The following is a 21,518-nucleotide window of genomic DNA, read 5'->3' as shown; positions in this document are numbered from 1 at the left end:
ACTCACTGCTTTCCTGGTGCTCATGTTCTTAATGTTGCTGCACAGGTTCCCGAGATCCTGAACGGTGATGAGCGCGTCAGAGCTGTTGTGCTGAACGTGGCAGCGAACGACATCAGGCTGAGCTTCTGAAGGACTACAGGAGCCTGATCGAGACGGTACGCAACACATCGCCTGAAGCAACGAGCCTTGCACATCTAACCCTTTCTGGGTCTTCTTTAAATAATCTTTTCTAGATTTTTTTTTCGACTAAGTTTCACTAGTCGTCTTCTAATTGATTTATCTTTAAAAAAGAAAATAAATTTCTAATCCTTAAGCACATCCACGCACACGCTATTTAGCTGGCGCTTAACTGTTCAATTACTGGCCAGAATTGAACAGTTAAAGCCCCACGCTGGGCGCCATGTTTTACGGTGTGTGCTTTAATGTTAACACATTTTAACCTTATTATTTATTATTCTTAGGTTAGGTCGAGTAAGTCATATCTGCCCTAAATTGTTAGCATTTGATTGGTATTTACAATTGTTCAGATGACTTCTCTGTGGTCAGTTCTTGCTTAAGGTTTATTAACAACACTGCTAGACGATTACTTGTAATTAGCATTAGTTATTTATTAATGTAAATATTCCAGAAAGAAAAGTTAGGCTCAAACTTAAATTCTTTATGCTCAAACTCTGGAATCTACTCCTGTGTAAGGGAAATCATTATGGACATCAGCTATGCTAATTATTTCCCATCTGTTTTCTGCTGTTATCTCGGGACGCTTGTCCCGAGAAAAATGGCGTTCGTCAACTTCAGTTTGTCGGAGCTGCTGTACTGCACGTGGGAGTGAACGACATCAGGCTGAGGTTCTGAAGAAGTTCTACAGGAGCCTGATCGAGACGGTACGCAACACAACGCCTGAAGCTACGATCATCGTGTCTGGGCTGCTTCCCACGTACAGACAAGGACAGGAAAGGTTGAGTAGATTATTTGCACACACCTAAAAAATAGTAAGTCAAAGTCCAAATCACAGTCTTTCTTGTCCAAACTTAATTGATATTCTTAGTGTGGAACATTACCTTGAAACTGTGTATTCCTCGTTTAGTGACTCCTGTGGAGAGACTATTCGATGCCTGTGGAGAGACTACTCTGCCTGTGAGCTGCTGGATTGGCGGTCAGCGCTTGAAACATCACACGCCGATGCTCACAAGTCCGTGGTTAGTTACTCTTTGACTCTCACTTCGTCTACTCCATGTGTTTCTCTGCCCAGGAAGATGCGATCATCTCTGGCTTCATTCACTTCAGCACCGACACAACACCATGGATCACACAGCGGAAGACACGAGCCAGTACCAGAGCTAGAACCTCTCCGCCGCCCCTCCCGGTCTTGGAGATCTCGACCCGGAACCTTTTCTCCCCTCTTGGTGAGTCGGAACGCGACGCCACCGTGATCATGGGCACGTCCATGGTCCCTCATGTCTGTGCTACCTCAGGTAAGGATAATGTGTGCACTCACTGCTTTCCTGGTGCTCATGTTCTTGATGTTGCTGCACAGGTTCCCGAGATCCTGAACGGTGATGAGCGCGTCAGAGCTGTTGTGCTGAACGTGGGAGCGAACAACATCAGGCTGAGGTTCTGAAGGACTACAGGAGCCTGATCGAGACGGTACGCAACACATCGCCTGAAGCAATGAGCCTTGCACATCTAACCCTTTCTGTCTTCTTTAAATAATCTTTTCTAGATTTTTTTTCCGACTAAGTTTCACTAGTCGTCTTCTAATTGATTTATCTTTAAAAAAGAAAATAAATTTCTAATCCTTAAACATATCCACGCACACGCTATTTAGTAGGCGCTTAACTGTTCAATTACTGGCCAGAATTGAACAGTTAAAGCCCCACGCTGGGCGCCATGTTTTATGGCGTGCGCTTTAAACTCAACACCTTTTAACCTTATTTATTATCCTCAGGTTAGGTCGAGTAAGTCAAATCTGCCCTAAATCATAAGCATTCGAATGGTATTTACAATTGTTCAGATGACTTCTCTGTGGTCAGTTCTTGCTTAAGGTTTATTAACAACACTGTTAGACGATTACTTGTAATTAGCATTAGTTATTTATTAATGTAAATATTCCAGAAAGAAAAGTTAGGCTCAAACTTAAATTCTTTATGCTCAAACTCTGGAATCTACTCCTGTGTAAGGGAAATCATTATGGACATCAGCTATGCTAATTATTTCCCATCTGTTTTCTGCTGTTATCTCGGGACGCTTGTCCCGAGAAAAATGGCATTTGTCAACTTCAGTTTTTCGGAGCTGCTGTACTGCACGTGGGAGTGAACGACATCAGGCTGAGGTTCTGAAGAAGTTCTACTGGAGCCTGGTCGAGACGGTACGCAACACATCGCCTGAAGCAACGACCATTGTGCCTGGGCTGCTTCCCACGTACCGACAAGGACAGGAAAGGTTCAGTAGATTATTTGCACACACCTAATAAATAGTAAGTCAAAGTCCATATCACAGTCTTTGTTGTCCAAACTTAATTGATATGCTTAGTGTGGAACATTATATTGAAACTGTCTTTTCCTTGTTTAGTGACGCCTGTGGAGAGATGACTCTGCCTGTGAGCTGCTGGATCAGCGGTCAGCGCTTGAAACATCACAAGCCGATGTTCACAAGTCCGTGGTTAGTTACTATTTGACTCTGACTTCATCTACTCCATGCGTTTCTCTTCCCAGGAGGACGCGATCATCTCTGGCTTCATTCAGTCCAGCACCGACACAACACCATGGATCACACAGCGGAAGAAACGAGCCAGGACCAGAGCTAGAACCTCTCCGCCGCCCCTCCCGGTCTTGAAGATTTCGACCCGGAACCGCTTCTCCCCTCTTTGCGAGTCGGAACGCGACGATGCCGTGGTCGTCGGCACGCCAATGGTCCGTCATGTCCGTGCTACCTCAGGTAAGGATAAGGTGCGCACTCACTGCTTTCCTGGTGCTCATGTTCTTGATGTTGCTGCACAGGTTCCTGAGATCCTGAACGGTGATGAGCGCGTCGGAGCTGTTGTGCTGAACGTGGCAGCGAACGACATCAGGCTGAGCTTCTGAAGGACTACAGGAGCCTGATCGAGACGGTACGCAACACATTGCCTGAAGCAACGAGCCTTGCACATCTAACCCTTTCTGGGTCTTCTTTAAATAATCTTTTCTAGATTTTTTTTTTCGACTAAGTTTCACTAGTCGTCTTCTAATTGATTTATCTTTAAAAAAGAAAATAAATTTCTAATCCTTAAGCACATCCACGCACACGCTATTTAGCTGGCGCTTAACTGTTCAATTACTGGCCAGAATTGAACAGTTAAAGCCCCACGCTGGGCGCCATGTTTTACGGTGTGTGCTTTAATGTTAACACCTTTTAACCTTATTTAATATTCTTAGGTTAGGTCGAGTAAGTCATATCTGCCCTAAATCGTTAGCATTTGATTGGTATTTACAATTGTTCAGATGACTTTTCTGTGGTCAGTTCTTGCTTAAAGTTTATTAACAACACTGCTAGACGATTACTTGTAATTAGCATTAGTTATTTATTAATGTAAATATTCCAGAAAGAAAAGTTAGGCTCAAACTTAAATTCTTTATGCTCAAACTCTGGAATCTACTCCTCTGTAAGGGAAATCATTATGGACATCAGCTATGCTAACTCTTTCCCATCTGTTTTCTGCTGTTATCTCGGGACGCTTGTCCCGAAAAAAATGGCGTTCGTCAACTTCAGTTTGTCGGAGCTGCTGTACTGCACGTGGGAGTAAACGACATCAGGCTGAGGTTCTGAAGAAGTTCTACAGGAGCCTGGTCGAGACGGTACGCAACACAACGCCTGAAGCTACGATCATCGTGTCTGGGCTGCTTCCCATGTACAGACAAGGACAGGAAAGGTTCAGTAGATTATTTGCACACACCTAATAAATAGTAAGTCAAAGTCCAAATCAAAGTCTTTGTTGTTCAAACTTAATTGATATGCTTAGTGTGGAACGTTGTCTTGAAACTGTGTATTCCTCGTTTAGTGACTCCTGTGGGGAGACTACTCTATGCCTGTGAAGAGACGACTCTGCCTGTGAGCTGCTGGATTGGCGGTCAGCGCTTGAAACGTCACACGCCGATGCTCACAAGTCAGTGGTTCGTTACTCTTTGACTCTCACTTCGTCTACTCCATGTGTTTCTCTGCCCAGGAAGACGCGATCATCTCTGGCTTCATTCACTTCAGCACCGACACAACACCATGGATCACACAGCGGAAGACACGAGCCAGGACCAGAGCAAGAACCTCTCCGCCGCCCCTCCTGGTCTTGGAGATCTCGACCCGGAACCGCTTCTCCCCTCTTTGCGAGTCGGAACGCGACGCCGCCGTGGTCATCGGCACGCCAATGGTCCGTCATGTCCGTGCTACCTCAGGTAAGGATAAGGTGCGCACTCACTGCTTTCCTGGTGCTCATGTTATTGATGTTGCTGCACAGGTTCCCGAGATCCTGAACGGTGATGAGCGCGGCGGAACTGTTGTGCTGAACGTGGGAGCGAACGACATCAGGCTGAGGTTCTGAAGGACTACAGGAGCCTGATCGAGACGGTACGCATCACATCGCCTGAAGCAACGAGCCTTGCACATCTAACCCTTTCTGGGTCTTCTTTAAATAATCTTTTCTAGATTTTTTTTTTCGACTAAGTTTCACTAGTCGTCTTCTAATTGATTTATCTTTAAAAAAGAAAATAAATTTCTAATCCTTAAGCACATCCACGCACACGCTATTTAGCTGGCGCTTAACTGTTCAATTACTGGCCAGAATTGAACAGTTAAAGCCCCACGCTGGGCACCATGTTTTACGGTGTGTGCTTTAATCTTAACACCTTTTAACCTTATTATTTATTATCCTCAGGTTAGGTTGAATAAGTCAAATCTGCCCTAGATCATTAGCATTCGATTGGTATTTACAATTGTTCAGATGACTTCTCTGTGGTCAGTTCTTGCTTAAAGTTTATTAACACTGCTAGACAATTACTTGTAATTAGCATTAGTTATTTATTAATGTAAATATTCCAGAAAGAAAAGTTAGGCTTAAACTTAAATTCTTTATGCTCAAACTCTGGAATCTACTCCTGTGTAAGGGAAATCATTATGGACATCAGCTATGCTAATTATTTCCCATCTGTTATCTCGGGACGCTTGTCCCAAGAAAAATGGCGTTCGCCAACTCCAGTTTGTCGGAGCTGCTGTACTGCACGTGGGAGTGAACGACATCAGGCTGAGGTTCTGAAGAAGTTCTACAGGAGCTTGATCGAGATGGTACACAACACCTGAAGCTACTATCATTGTGTCTGGGCCGCTTCCCACGTACAGACAAGGACAGGAAAGGTTCAGTAGATTATTTGCACACACCTAATAAATAGTAAGTCAAAGTCCAAATCACAGTCTTTGTTGTCCAAACTTAATTGATATGCTTAGTGTGGAACATTATCTTGAAACTGTGTCTATTCCTTGTTTAGTGACTCCTTTGGACAGAATACTCGATGCCTGTGGAGAGACGACTCTGCCTGTGAGCTGTTGGATTGGCGGTCAGCGCTTGAAACATCACACACCGATGCTCACAAGTCAGTGGTTAGTTACTCTTTGACTCACTTTGTCTACTCCATCTCCATGCGTTTCTCTGCCCAGGAGGACGCGATCATCTCTGGCATCATTCACTTCGGCACCGACACAACACCATGGATCATACAGCGGAAGACACGAGCCAAGACCAGAGCAAGAACCTCTCCGCCGCCCCTCCCGGTCTTGGAGATATCGACCCGGAACTGCTTCTCCCCTCTTTGCGAGTCGGAACGCGACGACGCCGTGGTCATCGGCACGCCAATGGTCCGTCATGTCCGTGCTAACTCGGGTAAGGATAAGGTGCGCACTCACTGCTTTCCTGGTGCTCATGTTATTGATGTTGCTGCACAGGTTCCTGAGATCCTGAACGGTGATGAGCGCGGCGGAACTGTTGTGCTGAACGTTTGAGCGAACGACATCAGGCTGAGGTTCTGAAGGACTACAGGAGCCTGATCGAGACGGTACGCATCACATCGCCTGAAGCAACGAGCCTTGCACATCTAACCCTTTCTGGGTCTTCTTTAAATAAACTTTTCTAGATTTTTTTTTTCGACTAAGTTTCACTAGTCGTCTTCTAATTGATTTATCTTTAAAAAAGAAAATAAATTTCTAATCCTTAAGCACATCCACGCACACGCTATTTAGCTGGCGTTTAACTGTTCAATTACTGGCCAGAATTGAACAGTTAAAGCCCCACGCTGGGCGCCATGTTTTACGGTGTGCTTTAATCTTAACACCTTTTAACCTTATTATTTATTATCCTCAGGTTAGGTCGAATAAGTCAAATCTGCCCTAGATCATTAGCATTCGATTGGTATTTACAATTGTTCAGATGACTTCTCTGTGGTCAGTTCTCGCTTAAGGTTTATTAACACTGCTAGACGATTACTTGTAATTAGCATTACTTATTTATTAATGTAAATATTCCAGAAATAAAAGTTAGGCTCAAATTTAAATTCCTCATGCTCAAACTCTGGAATCTACTCCTGTGTAAGGGAAATCATTATCGAAATCAGCTATGCTAATTATTTCCCATCTGTTTTCTGCTGTTATCTCGGGACGCTTGTCCCGAGAAAAATGGCGTTCGTCAACTCCAGTTTGTTGGAGCTGCTGTACTGCACGTGGGAGTGAACGACATCAGGCTGAGGTTCTGAAGAAGTTCTACAGGAGCCTGATCGAGACGGTATGCAACACATCGCCTGAAGCAACGATCATTGTGTCTGGGCTGCTTCCCACGTACAGACAAGGACAGGAAAGGTTCAGTAGATTATTTGCACACACCTAATAAATAGTAAGTCAAAGTCCAAATCACAGTCTTTGTCGTCCAAACTTAATTGATATGCTTAGTGTGGAACATTATCTTGAAACTGTGTCTATTCCTCGTTAAGTGACTCCTGTGGAGAGACGACTCTGCCTGTGAGCTGCTGGATCGGCGGTCAGCGCTTGAAACATCACATGCCGATGCTCACAAGTCAGTGGTTAGTTACTCTTTGACTCACTTTGTCTACTCCATCTCCATGCTTTTCTCTGCCCAGGACGCTTGTCCCGAGAAAAATGGCGTTCGTCAACTCCAGTTTGTTGGAGCTGCTGTACTGCACGTGGGAGTGAACGACATCAGGCTGAGGTTCTGAAGAAGTTCTACAGGAGCCTGATCGAGATGGTACACAACACCTGAAGCTACTATCATTGTGTCTGGGCTGCTTCCCACGTACAGACAAGGACAGGAAAGGTTCAGTAGATTATTTGCACACACCTAATAAATAGTATGTCAAAGTCCAAATCACAGTCTTTGTTGTCCAAACTTAATTGATATGCTTAGTGTGGAACATTATCTTGAAACTGTGTCTATTCCTTGTTTAGTGATTCCTTTGGACAGAATACTCGATGCCTGTGGAGAGACGACTCTGCCTGTGAGCTGCTGGATTGGCGGTCAGCGCTTGAAACATCACACACCGATGCTCACAAGTCAGTGGTTAGTTACTCTTTGACTCACTTTGTCTACTCCATCTCCATGCTTTTCTTTGCCCAGGAGGACGCGATCATCTCTGGCTTCATTCACTTCGGCACCGACACAACACCATGGATCATACAGCGGAAGACACGAGCCAAGACCAGAGCAAGAACCTCTCCGCCGCCCCTCCCGGTCTTGGAGATATCGACCCGGAACTGCTTCTCCCCTCTTTGCGAGTCGGAACGCGACGACGCCGTGGTCATCGGCACGCCAGTGGTCCGTCATGTCCGTGCTAACTCAGGTAAGGATAAGGTGCGCACTCACTGCTTTCCTGGTGCTCATGTTCTTGATGTTGCTGCACAGGTTCACGAGATCCTGAACGGTGATGAGCGCGGCGGAACTGTTGTGCTGAACGTTTGAGCGAACGACATCAGGCTGAGCTTCTGAAGGACTACAGGAGCCTGATCGAGACGGTACGCATCACATCGCCTGAAGCAACGAGCCTTGCACATCTAACCCTTTCTGGGTCTTCTTTAAATAATCTTTTCTAGATTTTTTTTTTTCGACTAAGTTTCACTAGTCGTCTTCTAATTGATTTATCTTTAAAAAAGAAAATAAATATCTAATCTTTAAGCACATCCACACACACGCTATTTAGCTGGCGTTTAACTGTTCAATTACTGGCCAGAATTGAACAGTTAAAGCCCCACGCTGGGCACCATGTTTTACGGTGTGTGCTTTAATCTTAACACCTTTTAACCTTATTATTTATTATCCTCAGGTTAGGTCGAATAAGTCAAATCTGCCCTAGATCATTAGCATTCGATTGGTATTTACAATTGTTCAGATGACTTCTCTGTGGTCAGTTCTCGCTTAAGGTTTATTAACACTGCTAGACGATTACTTGTAATTAGCATTACTTATTTATTAATGTAAATATTCCAGAAATAAAAGTTAGGCTCAAATTTAAATTCCTCATGCTTAAACTCTGGAATCTACTCCTGTGTAAGGGAAATCATTATGGACATCAGCTATGCTAATTATTTCCCATCTGTTTTCTGCTGTTATCTCGGGACGCTTGTCCCGAGAAAAATGGCGTTTGTCAACTCCAGTTTGTCGCAGCTGCTGTACTGCACGTGGGAGTGAACGACATCAGGCTGAGGTTCTGAAGAAGTTCTACAGGAGCCTGATCGAGATGGTACACAACACCTGAAGCTACTATCATTGTGTCTGGGCTGCTTCCCACGTACAGACAAGGACAGGAAAGGTTCAGTAGATTATTTGCACACACCTAATAAATAGTAAGTCAAAGTCCAAATCACAGTCTTTGTTGTCCAAACTTAATTGATATGCTTAGTGTGGAACATTATCTTGAAACTGTGTCTATTCCTCGTTAAGTGACTCCTGTGGAGAGACGACTCTGCCTGTGAGCTGCTGGATTGGCGGTCAGCGCTTGAAACATCACTCGCCGATGCTCACAAGTCAGTGGTTAGTTATTCTTTGACTCACTTTGTCTACTCCATCTCCATGCGTTTCTCTGCCCAGGAGGACGCGATCATCTCTGGCATCATTCACTTCGGCACCGACACAACACCATGGATCACACAGCGGAAGACACGAGCCAGAGCCAGGACCAGAGCAAGAACCTCTCCGCCGCCCCTCCTGGTCTTGGAGATCTCGACCCGGAACCGCTTCTCCCCTCTTAGTGAGCCGGAACGCGACGCCACCGTGATCATGGGCACGTCCATGGTCAGTCATGTCCGTGCTACCTCAGGTAAGGATAAGGTGCGCACTCACTGCTTTCCTGGTGCTCCAACCCGATCTCACGACCAAGTCGTACGAATTCGACGAATGATTAAAAAGTGGCTAATTCGTAACAATTCATACGACCTCACTCGTACGAATTAATACGATTTTGCTAAATCGTACATATTTTACGAATTAGCCAATTCGTATGAATTCGTACGAATGACCTACCCCTTACCCCGCCCCTAAACTTAACCATCACGTGGGTTTAGACAAATCGTACGAATTAGTACGAGTGAGGTCGTACGAATTAGTACGAATTAGACACTTTTTAATCATGCGTCGAATTCGTACGAATTGGTCGTGAGATAGTGTTGGGTGCTCATGTTCTTGATGTTGCTGCACAGGTTCCCGAGATCCTGAAAGGTGATGAGCGCGTCGCAGCTGTTGTGCTGAACGTGGGAGCGAACGACATCAGACTGAGGTTCTAAAGAAGTTCTACAGGAGCCTGATCGAGATGGTGCGCAACACATCGCCTGAAGCTACGATCATCGTGTCTGGGCTGCTTCCCACGTACAGACAAGGACAGGAAAGGTTCAGTAGATTATTTGCACACACCTAATAAATAGTAAGTCAAAGTCCAAATCACAGTCTTTGTTGTCCAAACTTAATTGATATGCTTAGTGTGGAACATTATCTTGAAACTGTCTATTCCTTGTTTAGTGACTCCTGTGGACAGACTACTCGATGCCTGTGGAGAGACGACTCTGCCTGTGAGCTGCTGGATTGGCGGTTAGCGCTTGAAACATCACATGCCGATGCTCACAAGTCAGTGGTTGGTTACTCTTTAACTCACTTTGTCTACTCCATCTCCATGCTTTTCTCTGCCCAGGAGGACGCGATCATCTCTGGCTTCATTCACTTCGGCACCGACACAACACCATGGATCGTACAGCGGAAGACACGAGCCAAGACCAGAGCAAGAACCTCTCCGCCGCCCCTCCCGGTCTTGGAGATCTCGACCCGGAACCGCTTCTCCCCTCTTAGCGAGCCGGAACGCGACGCCACCGTGATCATGGGCACGTCCATGGTCCGTCATGTCTGTGCTACCTCAGGTAAGGATAAGGTGCGCACTCACTGCTTTCCTGGTGCTCATGTTCTTGATGTTGCTGCACAGGTTCCTGAGATCCTGAACGGTGATGAGCGTGTCGGAGCTGTTGTGCTGAACGTGGGAGCGAATCAACGAGCAAGAACCTCTCCGTCGCCCCTCCCGGTCTTGGAGATCTCGACCCGGAACCGCTTCTCCCCTCTTCGCTAGTTGGAACGCGACGCCACCGTGAACATGGGCACGTCCATGGTCCGTCAATACCGTGCTACCTCAGGTAAGGATAAGGTGCGCACTCACTGCTTTCCTGGTGCTCATGTTCTTGATGTTGCTGCACAGGTTCCTGAGCTCCTGAACGGTGATGTGCGCATCGGAGCTGTTGTGCTGAACGTGGGAGCGAACGACATCAGGCTGAGGTTCTAAAGAAGGACTACAGGAGCCTGATCGAGACGCAACACATCACCTGAAGCAACGATCGTGTCTGCACTGCTTCCCACTTACAGACATGACTAGTAAGTCAAAGTCCAAATCACAGTTTTTGTTGTCCAAACTTAATTGATATGCTTAGTGTGGAACATTATATTGAAACTTTGTCTGTTCCTTGTTTAGTGACTCCTGTGGAGAGACGACTCGATGGCTGTGAGCCGCTGGATCAGCGGTCAGCACTTGAAACATTACATGCCGATGCTCAAAAGTCAGTGGTTGGTTACTCTTTGACTCTGAGTTCATCTACTCCATGCGTTTCTCTGCCCAGGAGGACGTGATCATCTCTGGCTTCATTCACTCCGGCACCGACACAACACCATGGATCACACAGCGAAAGACACGAGCCAGTACCAGAGCTAGAACCTCTCCGCCGCCCCTCCCGGTCTTGGAGATCTCGACCCGGAACTGCTTCTCCCCTCTTGGTGAGTCGGAACGCGACGCCACCGTGATCATGGGCACGTCCATGGTCCGTCATGCACCGTGCTACCTCAGGTAAGGATAAGGTGCGCACTCGCTGCTTTCCTGGTGCTCATGTTCTTGATATTGCTGCACAGGTTCCCGAGATCCTGAACGGTGATGAGCGTGTCTCAGCTGTTGTGCTGAACGTGGGAGCGAACTACATCAGGCTGAGGTTCTAAAGAAGGACTAAAGGAGCCTGATCGAGACGGTACGCAACACATCGCCTGAAGCAACGAGCCTTGCACATCTAACCCTTTCTGGGTCTTCTTTAAATAATCTTTTCTAGATTTTTTTTTTGACTAAGTTTCACTAGTCGTCTTCTTATTGATTTATCTTTAAAAAAGAAAATATATTTCTAATCCTTAAGCACATCCATGCACATGCTATTTAGCTGGCGCTTAACTGTTCAATTACTGGCCAGAATTGAACAGTTAAAGCCCCCCGCTGGGTGCCATGTTTTACGGTGTGCGCTTTAAACTTAACACCTTTTAACCTTATTATTTATTATCCTCAGGTTAGGTCGAGTAAGTCAAATCTGCCCTAAATTATTAGCATTCGATTGGTATTTACAATTGTTCAGATGACTTCTCTGTGGTCAGTTCTTGCTTAAGGTTTATTAACAACACTGCTAGATGATTACTTGTAATTAGCATTAGTTATTTATTAATGTAAATATTCCAGAAAGAAAAGTTAGGCTCAAACTTAAATTCTTTATGCTCAAACTCTGAAATTACTCCTGTGTAAGGGAAATCATTATGGACATCAGCTATGCTAATTATTTCCCATCTGTTTTCTGCTGTTATCTCGGGACGCTTGTCCCGAGAAAAATGGCGTTCGTCAACTTCAGTTTGTCTGAGCTGCTGTACTGCACGTGGGAGTGAACGACATCAGGCTGAGGTTCTGAAGAAGTTCTACAGGAGCCTGATGGAGACGGTATGCAACACATCGCCTGAAGCAACGATCATCGTGTCTGGGCCGCTTACCACGTACAGACAAGGACAGGAAAGGTTCAGTAGATTATTTGCACACACCTAATAAATAGTAAGTCAAAGTCCAAATCACAGTCTTTGTTGTCCAAATGTAATTGATATGCTTAGTGTGGAACATTATATTGAAACTGTCTATTCCTTGTTTAGTGACGCCTGTGGAGAGACGACTCAACGCCTGTGGAGAGACGACTCTGCCTGTGAGCTGCTGGATCGGCGGTCAGCGCTTGAAACATCACACGCCGATGTTCACAAGTCAGTGGTTAGTTGCTCTTTGACTCTGACTTCGTCTACTCCATGTGTTTCTTTGCCCAGGAGGACGCGATCATCTCTGGCTTCATTCAGTCCGGCACCGACACAACACCCTGGATCACACAGCGGAAGACGTGAGCCAGGACCAGAGCTAGAACCTCTCCGCCGCCCGGAACTGCTTCTCCACTCTTCTCGAGTCGGAACGCGACGCCACCGTGATCATGGGCACATCCATTATCCGTCATGTTCGTGCTACCTCAGGTAAGGATAAGGTGCGCACTCACTGCTTTCCTGGTGCTCATGTTCTTGATGTTGCTGCACAGGTTTCCGAGATCCTGAACGGTGATGAGCGCGTCGGATCTGTTCTGCTGAACGTGGGAGCGAACGACATCAGGCTGAGGTTCTGAAGGACTACAGGAGCCTGATCGAGATGGTACGCAACACATCGCCTGAAGCAATGATCATCGTGTCTGAACTGCTTCCCTCTTACAGACAAGGACAGGAAAGGTTCAGTAGTCTATTTGCACTAATTGAATTAATAATGTCATTGTGTAATGAACAGAAACTGCTCTTTGTAAATAATTGGAATCTGTTCTGGGAGAGACCTAGGCTCTATTATGCTTCACCTCAGCAGAATCGGAGCGGCTGTTCTGTCTGACATCTCCAAGACGTTACACACCTAATGACTAGTAAGTCAAAGTCGCTCCTTTGAAAGGAATGTTTCTCCTGGTTCCATCTCTTGGACTGATGTCTCTGCCTGTAAGGCTATCTTTTGCCATCCTAATATACGAGAATCACCCCATGTATATGGTTGTATAAAAGTCATGCTGGATTTTTCCTGGGCTTTTGCTGCCATAGCTTAGCCTCTTTGGAATAGACTTATTAGACTTTCAATCACCCTTCAACTTATTTCTTATGTGCACATCTAACCTGTTTTCGGTGTTAAACTTAGTCGAAAAAAAGATACTAATCTAGAAAAGATTATTTGTCTAGTCGTCTTCTATTTGATTCTTTTTTTTCCCAAAAAAAGAAAATACATATTTAATCCTTATGGATATCCACAGACATGCTATTTAGAAGGCACTTAACTGTTCAATTACTGGCCAGAATTGAACAGTTAAAGCCCCACGTTGTGCGCCATGTTTTACGGTGTGTGTGCGCTTTAATTTTAACACCTTTAACATTATTATTTTTTATCCTCAGGTTAGGTCGAATAAGTCAAATCTGCCCTAAATTATAAGCGTTCAAATGGTACTTACAATTTGTTAAGATGACTTCTCTGTGGTCAGTTCTTGCTTAAGGATTATTAACGACACTGCTAAACAATTGCTTGTAATTAACATTAGTTATTTATTAATGTAAATATTCCAGAAATAAAAGTTAGGCTCAAACTTAAATTATTTACGCTCAAACTCTGGAATATCCTCCCAATATGGTTTGACGCTCTGACTCGCTGTCAAAGTTTAAAACTAGACTAAAGACTGAATCAGGTCGACTGCTTTTAATACTTTAAAACTTGAAGAGTCTGTAGGTTACTTGTATAGGTTGCATAGTATTTACAGTCATTACTTTTCCTGTGTGTATTGTGTGAATGATGGGTGGTTGGGCAGATATTGTGTTATTGCGGTAGGCGGTATGCCATACGGAACCGTTGCCAATGAAACGCATTACCGCGACAGTGGGGCTCGACAGCCTTAGTCAAACGGGTTGGCGCGTATGGTTGGGTTGTGGAGAGTTGTTTAACATCTACTCCTGTGTAATGGAAATCATTATGAACATCAGCTATGCTAATTATTTCCCATCTGTTTTCTGCCGTTATCTCGGGACGCTTGTCCCGAGAAAAATGGCGTTCGTCAGCTCCAGTTTGTATCCAGCCTCTCATGGAGACTTCAGATGCCCCAACACCTGCAATGAGAAGACTAAATGCCTATGAAGAGACGACTCAACACCTGTGAAAGATGACTCGACGCCTGTGGAGAGACGACTCAATGCTGGTGATATGTTATGCCCTTAATATAACATGATTAACTAAATGTAATTTTCCATGTACTTTCCTGTAATGCACTTTCTGTAAAGCTGCTTTGAAACAAGTATTGTGAAAGGACTATACAAACAAACTTGAATTCACTTGCAGGGCCAACAGACACAGAGCTTGCAGCGGGGGAGCTTCACTGCAAAGCAGACAGGTACGTAATCCTCTTCTTTAAGTGACAGACAGAGAACTTACGGCTGGAGGTTTCACTGCAAAGCAGTCAGTTAAGCGTTCACTGTGTCTCTCTTCACAGTGGGCTGCCAGATAAATACACTCAACGGTCTGTGAAGTACAGCAATGTTAGCCTCTTCTTATGCAGTCAGAATGTGATGGAAAACTCCGGTAAGAAGTGGACATCCAGGGGTTTAGGTTCACGCTTCACACAGCAAACAGTGCATCACATCCCTTCATCTCAACAATTCAGCACTCAGTGGGAAATACTCATATATGGCCGTCGCCCTTCTTCTGAACTGGCATTCACATCAAGAGGTCCCACAGACACGAGAGGAGGATGGAAATTGATTTGGACTACTCATGATCTCTCACAAATGATCTTCTGTCCCATGGTTACCACCTTCTCATTGAATCAGCCTGCTCTTTCTCCCAACTCACAGCACCGTGCCCGTTTGCCGGCCCCACTTCCTCTTCACCACGGCTCACACTTTCTCTGAGAACACTTCTCCCAAAACAATGCCCCGTTTGGTCTGTACTTCCTCCTTTTATACTCCTCTAATCGCAACGCGTCCCAATCGCGAAGCTTTACTCCCCATGCACAGCTGCCAGCGACGTTTGGCTGATCACCCCATTTTCGGGGATTTTTGCGCTACCCTGGAACTAACCCGGTGTTCCTTTTTTTTGGGTCCGGCGGGAGGCAATCACGGCGAACATTAGTTCCCGCTTTGTTAGGGACAAAGTTGGATTTTGTTACCCTGTGACATGTACTTTTTCAAAATCTACAATTTTATATTTGTGCATTTTCCTATCGTTTGCATTTATTTTATTTCATTGCTTTTTTTTTTCTAAGCCAATTGTTTTTCTAAGCCCGTTGTTTTTTGTTTATGATTAAATGTCTTCCATCTTTCATTTATGCTATTTTAATTGTTAGTAATTATGCTGTTCTATGTTCCTGTCCAATTGACTATTTTATGCTGATGGGGTTTGACTTGTGTGGATCTTGACTTGTGGATCCTGACTTGTGTTTGACTTGTGTGGATCCTGACTTGTGTTTGACTTGAGTGGATCTTGACTTGTTTGACTTGTGTGGATCTTTACTTGTGTTTGACTTGTGTGGATCCTGACTTGTGTTTGACTTGAGTGGATCTTGACTTGTTTGACTTGTGTTGATCTTTACTTGTGTTTGACTTGTGTGGATCCTGACTTGTGTTTGACTTGTGTGGATCCTGACTTGTGTTTGACTTGAGTGGATCTTGACTTGTTTGACTTGTGTTGATCTTTACTTGTGTTTGACTTGTGTGGATCCTGACTTGTGTTTGACTTGTGTGGATCCTGACTTGTGTTTGACTTGAGTGGATCTTGACTTGTTTGACTTGTGTGGATCTTTACTTGTGTTTGACTTGTGTGGGTCTTGACTTGTTTCACTTGTGTGGATCCTGACTTGTGTTTGACTTGTGTGGGTCTTGACTTGTGTTTGACTTGTGTGGATCTTTACTTGTGTTTGACTTGTGTGGGTCTTGACTTGTGTTTCACTTGTGTGGGTCTTGACTTGTGTTTGACTTGTGTGTCTTGACTTGTGTTTGACTTGTGTGTCTTGACTTGTGTTGACTTGTGTGGATCTTGACTTGTGGATCCTGACTTGTGTTTGACTTGTGTGGATCCTGACTTGTGTTTGACTTGTGTGGATCCTGACTTGTGTTTGACTTGTGTTGATCTTGACTTGTGTGGGTCTTGAGTTGTGTTTGACTTGAGTGGATCTTGACTTGTTTGACTTGTGTTGATCTTGACTTGTGTGGATCCTGACTTGTGTGGATCTTGACTTGTGTTGATCTTGACTTGTGGGTCTTGACTTGTGTTTGACTTGAGTGGATCTTCACTTGTGTTGACTTGTGTTGATCTTGACTTGTGTTTGACTTGTGTGGATCCTGACTTGCGTTTGACTTGTGTGGATCCTGACTTGTGTTGACTTGTGTGGATCTTGACTTGTGGATCCTGACTTGTGTTTGACTTGTGTTGATCTTGACTTGTGTGGGTCTTGAGTTGTGTTTGACTTGAGTGGATCTTGACTTGTTTGACTTGTGTTGATCTTGACTTGTGGGTCTTGACTTGTGTTTGACTTGAGTGGATCTTCACTTGTGTTGACTTGTGTTGATCTTGACTTGTGTTTGACTTGAGTGGATCTTGACTTGTTTGACTTGTGTGGGTCTCGACTTTTGTAAATCCTGACTTGTGTTTGACTTGTGTGGATCCTGACTTGTGTTTGAATTGTGTTGATCTTGACTTGTGTGGGTCTTGACTTGTGGGTCTTGACTTGTGTTTGACTTGTGTGGGTCTTGACTTGTGTTTGACTTGTGTGGGTCTTGACTTTTGTGGATAATGCCTTCTATTGTCTCTGTAGCACAGGAGCATTTTTAAAAAAAAGAGAATTTATTAATGTCATGAAATTGATTTGACACCATTTGCTTTTGTATTCATGGCTTGGACACTTATACCATTTTTAAGCCCCTTTCCCCCTTCTTAATACTCATTTTGTGCTATGACCATTTTTATGTCTGGTCTATTTGCACTGATGATATTGTGCTTTTGGTTTGCTATTCTTTGCATTTATTTAATCTTTTAATACTTCCATACCTCTGTTACCTTTCCCTTTAAACTGCTTGTAAATATGCTCTTGTCCTATTTGTTTTAGTCAATTTTAGTTGTATAGTGCTTCTCAAAATAGTTTAAAAGTCTCTTTATGCCACTTAATTTTAGCCTTTGTGTTCCTTTTCATCATTTATATTGATTTGTTCTAGTATCCTGTTCGAATCCCTCATTTAAGTTTGATTGTCAAATGATGGCCTTTGTTCATTATTTCTTATGTTTTTTTTATATTGTCTTTAAAATTTTGTATTTTTACACTTTTGTAAAAAGTCCCTATTTTTTTCCCCCATTGCTTCACGCTCATTTTTTCCCTTTTGTAGAAATGTTTTGTATTTATGCTGTTGATTGAATGTATTACATTTACAAATGTAAGGGAATACAACAGGCAATCATTTTCTTCTATACATAAATGGTTTGAAACTAACAAAAAAATGCATTAACTGTACTGTCATTTTAATGCATTGTAGTTTTAGGTTAATTAAATTAAATTATTAAATATCTCCAACTTCTTAAATGTTACTGTTCAGAGAGAGACTGCGGGCTTTCTGAAAAGGAACATGGCATTCTTGTGTGTACAGTCACTGCAAATCTTCACTACATTAATGCCTTTTATTATTTATACTTTTATAAATCTGTACAAGTAATTTGCTTTATACAACACAGTCCTGAAACTGCTGCTGTTGTATTTATGCCTTAACCTCATGTATTTAAGAAGTTTTTTTTATTGTCACAATGGCACTTTTTGTATAGGTGCATTTTTCCCATCTTTTGTATTAATTTCATTCCTTTTTCTTGTCTTTCCCTTTTTTTTCCTAAGCCTATTTTTTTTGTTTGATTTAATGTCTTCCATCTTTTATTAATGCTCCTTGTCTTAGTCAATGGGACAGGGACATTGAACGCTTTTAGAAAAATGGGAATGGGCATAAAAAGGCTTTACCCTGTTCTATTTTGTATTGAAAGGAACTGCGTCAAATGGTTTGTCTGTACTTTTTGCATAATTATGCACTTGTTTTTATTCTCTTACTGTCTTTTGTATGTTAGCATTAGTGGCTGTCTTATGCCAATTTTCTGCTTTGGTTCATCTGTTGTTGTGATCACTTGTATTTCATGCGCGATTTCATTCAGCCTGTTTGAATTTTGTTCTTCCCCTGATGGTATGGCTATGGGGTTCATGGGGTACTTAGTTCTCCACATTAACAGAAGTTAATGAAAATTAATTTTCTTTTTAAGTGTTCAACCGTTGGAATTGGGTGGGTGGGACTTGTAAAGACAAGGGACTCGTCAAAGGACTTGTGGATCTTGACTTGTGTTAGACTGACTTGTCCAGGGTTGATTTCAACCCTTCACCTCATCAATCAACTGCAGGTGCAAATCAAAGTTACTTGAGCTACAATATATAGGGGTGTATCCCACTCACAAAGACAATTTCTTTTTTCAGTTTTTTTTTGTTTTTATTTATATTGTACTAAATGTAATTTTTGTATTTATGGTTTCGCCTCTTGTTCCATTTAAGATCAATTTTGTCCTTTTATTATCCCTTTCTATTTTATGACCCTTTTGTCTTAAATAACATAAACAATAAAATTAAAAACCTAAATATACCATAAATGCATTTTTTAAATTATATATCTTTCACTGGTTTCTAACATTTTCTGTCTGCTTTTTATGTTATTGTTTGCCTTTCTTATATGCTATTGTTTTCCTTTCTAATATTGTAAAGCTTTGTATTGAAGTTGTAAACTTACTTTTTTGTATTTTGTTGCACTTGATTTTGTTTTAATTTCTTTTTTTTTTGTTTGTTTGTTTTTTTACTTGGGTTAACAAAAGGCTTCAAACAGAACATGGAAACAAATATGGACCATAAACCGTGTTTCTACTCTTTTATGACTTTACTTGTGCCCATATTGTGTAATTTGGAATCGTTTGGAATTTAATTTTGGAATAATTTTGTGAATCGTAACTTTTTTGCATTTTCAAAATTGCTTCAAGTTTTTGTGAGGTTTATAATCTGTTTTGGTTTATTTTGTGTTCCCATTAAACAGCTGGAGGGACTGGCCAACACAGGATAGTCAATCCAGTCTGATGTCCTTCACACTCAGCCTCTCATTGATGCTGCTCCTCCCCCCTCCTCTACCTGTGTCATCTAGTTAATGTGGCCTGTGTTTGTTGGCTACTTTCAGCTCTTTGGTTCATCCTTCATTTACCCTTTACACATTGAGTCCACCTTTGTGCCAAGCCCCAGACTTGTGGCGGAGCTGGTAATCTGAGGCCCAAGACAGGTCGACAGAGTGAAAGTTAGGTTGATGCTCTATCAGGTCCTCCATGGGCAGTTATTGCCCTGCAGTGCAGTGGTCTTGTCTCTGCCCAGGTCCCCATCTCTAATGGCTCCATCTGAGTTGGTTGTCCACCGAGTTGTAACTGGCACATTCACCAAAGGTCCCCCCTATCCTTTTATTGACTGTTTTGGCTCTACATCCCATCCCTAAAGCAGCTTTGTCCACTTGACTTATTTTTGCTACTTTGTATTGTTTAACCTTGTTTTTTGTATTTCAGCACATTTTAGGTTTTTTATTTTAGGATTTTTTTATGCCCTCTATATTTCAATCAGTCTGTCTTTTTTTCCTTTTGTTCAGTATTTTATTTACTAACTTCTATTTAAACTTTGTTCTGTGCCCTTAATGGTCTTGTCTAAGCTATTCTAAGACAGAACAAAATAAAGTTGTGAAGCATAAAAGCTGCATGTCTCAGATTATTCTTCTTATTGCCCTTTAGTGTTTGTATTTCTGCTGTTTGCCTTTTATGCCTTTGCCAGTTAAGTCCCTTTTTTGTGCCCTGTTGTAGTGATGGTTTTTACATCACCTGTTCCTTGTGGTGTTAGATTAAATTTGTAATACCCTTTATGCCTTAATGCTCCTTAAATTTTGTCTCTGCACTTATGTCCTTCTCATGGTCTCAATGGCACTTTTTGTATTTGTGCTTTTTTCCCATCTTTTGTATTTTGATCTCTTGCCTTTGCATTTGAACCCTCAATGCTCTTGTCTTTGCATTTTCCCTTAGCCTATTTTAGTTTTATTGGCTTTTTATGATTGAATGTTTTCTATATATCTTTAATTTATGCTCCTTGCCTTGTAAGCCATTGTGCTGTTTTATGGCCCAGTCCCATTGACCATTTTTATGCCCGTTCCTATTTTTCTGGAACAGTTGTATTTTGTATTTAAATGTACTTTATAAAAGGTTTGCCTTTACTGTTTGTGTGTTTTGTAAATGTATGTGCCTGTTTATATTCTGACTGCCTTCTGTATGTTAGCATTAGTGGCTGTCTTACTACACCATGTTTCTGCTTTGATTCATCTCTATGTTCTTGTGCTGATTTTTATTTGTGCCTGATGCTGCTATTTCATTCAGCCTGTTTGAATTTTGTTCCCCCCGATGGGATGGTTGAGTTTTCTGGGTACTTGATTCATTTTCATGAACTTCTGGAAAACTGGAGATCTTTCTTTTCAAGTGTTCAGCTGCTGGACTTGGGTGGGTGGGACTTGTGTTAGACTCATGAGGTGCAGGGTGAAAAATCAACCTTGGACAAGACCCACCCACTGAAGTACATCAACTGCAGGTGCAAATCAAAGTCACTTAAGCTACAATATATAGGGATGCCTCCCGTGCAGACACTTTTTTTTCTTAAGTGTTTTAGTTACATTGTACTAATCTTGTATTTATCTTAATTAAAAAAGGGACAGACAAACTATGGTTTCTCCTCTTGTTCCATTTGAATTTCTATTTTATGACCCTTTTGTCTGTCTTTGCATTTATTTTATATTTAGATCTTTATTTTAAAGCATTGTTTTTATTGTTAATAAATACCTTTTAACTTGTTTCTTACATTATCTGTTACCTTTTATGCCATTGTTTGCCCCCTTCTTATATTGTAAAGCTTTGTATGAAAGTTGTAAACTTGTCTTGTATTTTGTTACACTTTGTGTTGTTTTTCATTTTAGTTTTTAAACATTTTCAAAATGACTGTAAAGTACTTGTCGGGTTATAATCTTTTTTTTTTATAACCCATTATCCTGTGTT

At 42.6% G+C, this 21,518-nt stretch overlaps 1 protein-coding gene across 1 annotated transcript; it reads left to right on the top strand.

Moving 5' to 3' along the window:
* The first annotated feature begins 7,689 nt into the window (after positions 1 to 7,689).
* Positions 7,690 to 19,043, top strand: LOC120486171 (uncharacterized). Its single transcript, XM_089131870.1, has 16 exons — positions 7,690 to 7,862; positions 7,925 to 8,828; positions 8,960 to 9,310; positions 9,715 to 9,901; positions 10,031 to 10,099; positions 10,200 to 10,689; positions 10,752 to 10,924; positions 11,022 to 11,070; positions 11,167 to 11,320; positions 11,453 to 12,364; positions 12,494 to 12,562; positions 12,659 to 12,856; positions 12,919 to 13,102; positions 13,230 to 14,589; positions 14,730 to 14,781; positions 14,881 to 19,043. The coding sequence occupies exons 10-13, from the start codon at positions 12,126 to 12,128 to the stop codon at positions 12,932 to 12,934; spliced, it is 522 nt and encodes a 173-aa protein (XP_088987996.1). The 5' UTR covers positions 7,690 to 7,862; positions 7,925 to 8,828; positions 8,960 to 9,310; positions 9,715 to 9,901; positions 10,031 to 10,099; positions 10,200 to 10,689; positions 10,752 to 10,924; positions 11,022 to 11,070; positions 11,167 to 11,320; positions 11,453 to 12,125; the 3' UTR covers positions 12,935 to 13,102; positions 13,230 to 14,589; positions 14,730 to 14,781; positions 14,881 to 19,043.
* Positions 19,044 to 21,518: the final 2,475 nt, after the last annotated feature.

Source organism: Pimephales promelas, chromosome 6 (assembly GCF_988280905.1).
Source record: "Pimephales promelas chromosome 6, fPimPro1.hap1.1, whole genome shotgun sequence".
Taxonomy (NCBI): domain Eukaryota; kingdom Metazoa; phylum Chordata; class Actinopteri; order Cypriniformes; family Leuciscidae; genus Pimephales; species Pimephales promelas.
Note: the sequence above shows the minus strand (reverse complement) of the source record. Positions and strands in the feature narration are given on the sequence as shown.

Excerpts from the sequence above, each read along its gene's own strand:
- LOC120486171 (XM_089131870.1), top strand. The coding sequence starts at position 12,126 with ATGCTAATTATTTCCCATCTGTTTTCTGCTGTTATCTCGGGACGCTTG. Across the intron at positions 12,365-12,493 it reads TACAGACAAGGACAGGAAAG|TGACGCCTGTGGAGAGACGA; the intron begins GTTCAGTAGATT and ends TTCCTTGTTTAG. Across the intron at positions 12,563-12,658 it reads TGTGAGCTGCTGGATCGGCG|GAGGACGCGATCATCTCTGG; the intron begins GTCAGCGCTTGA and ends TTCTTTGCCCAG.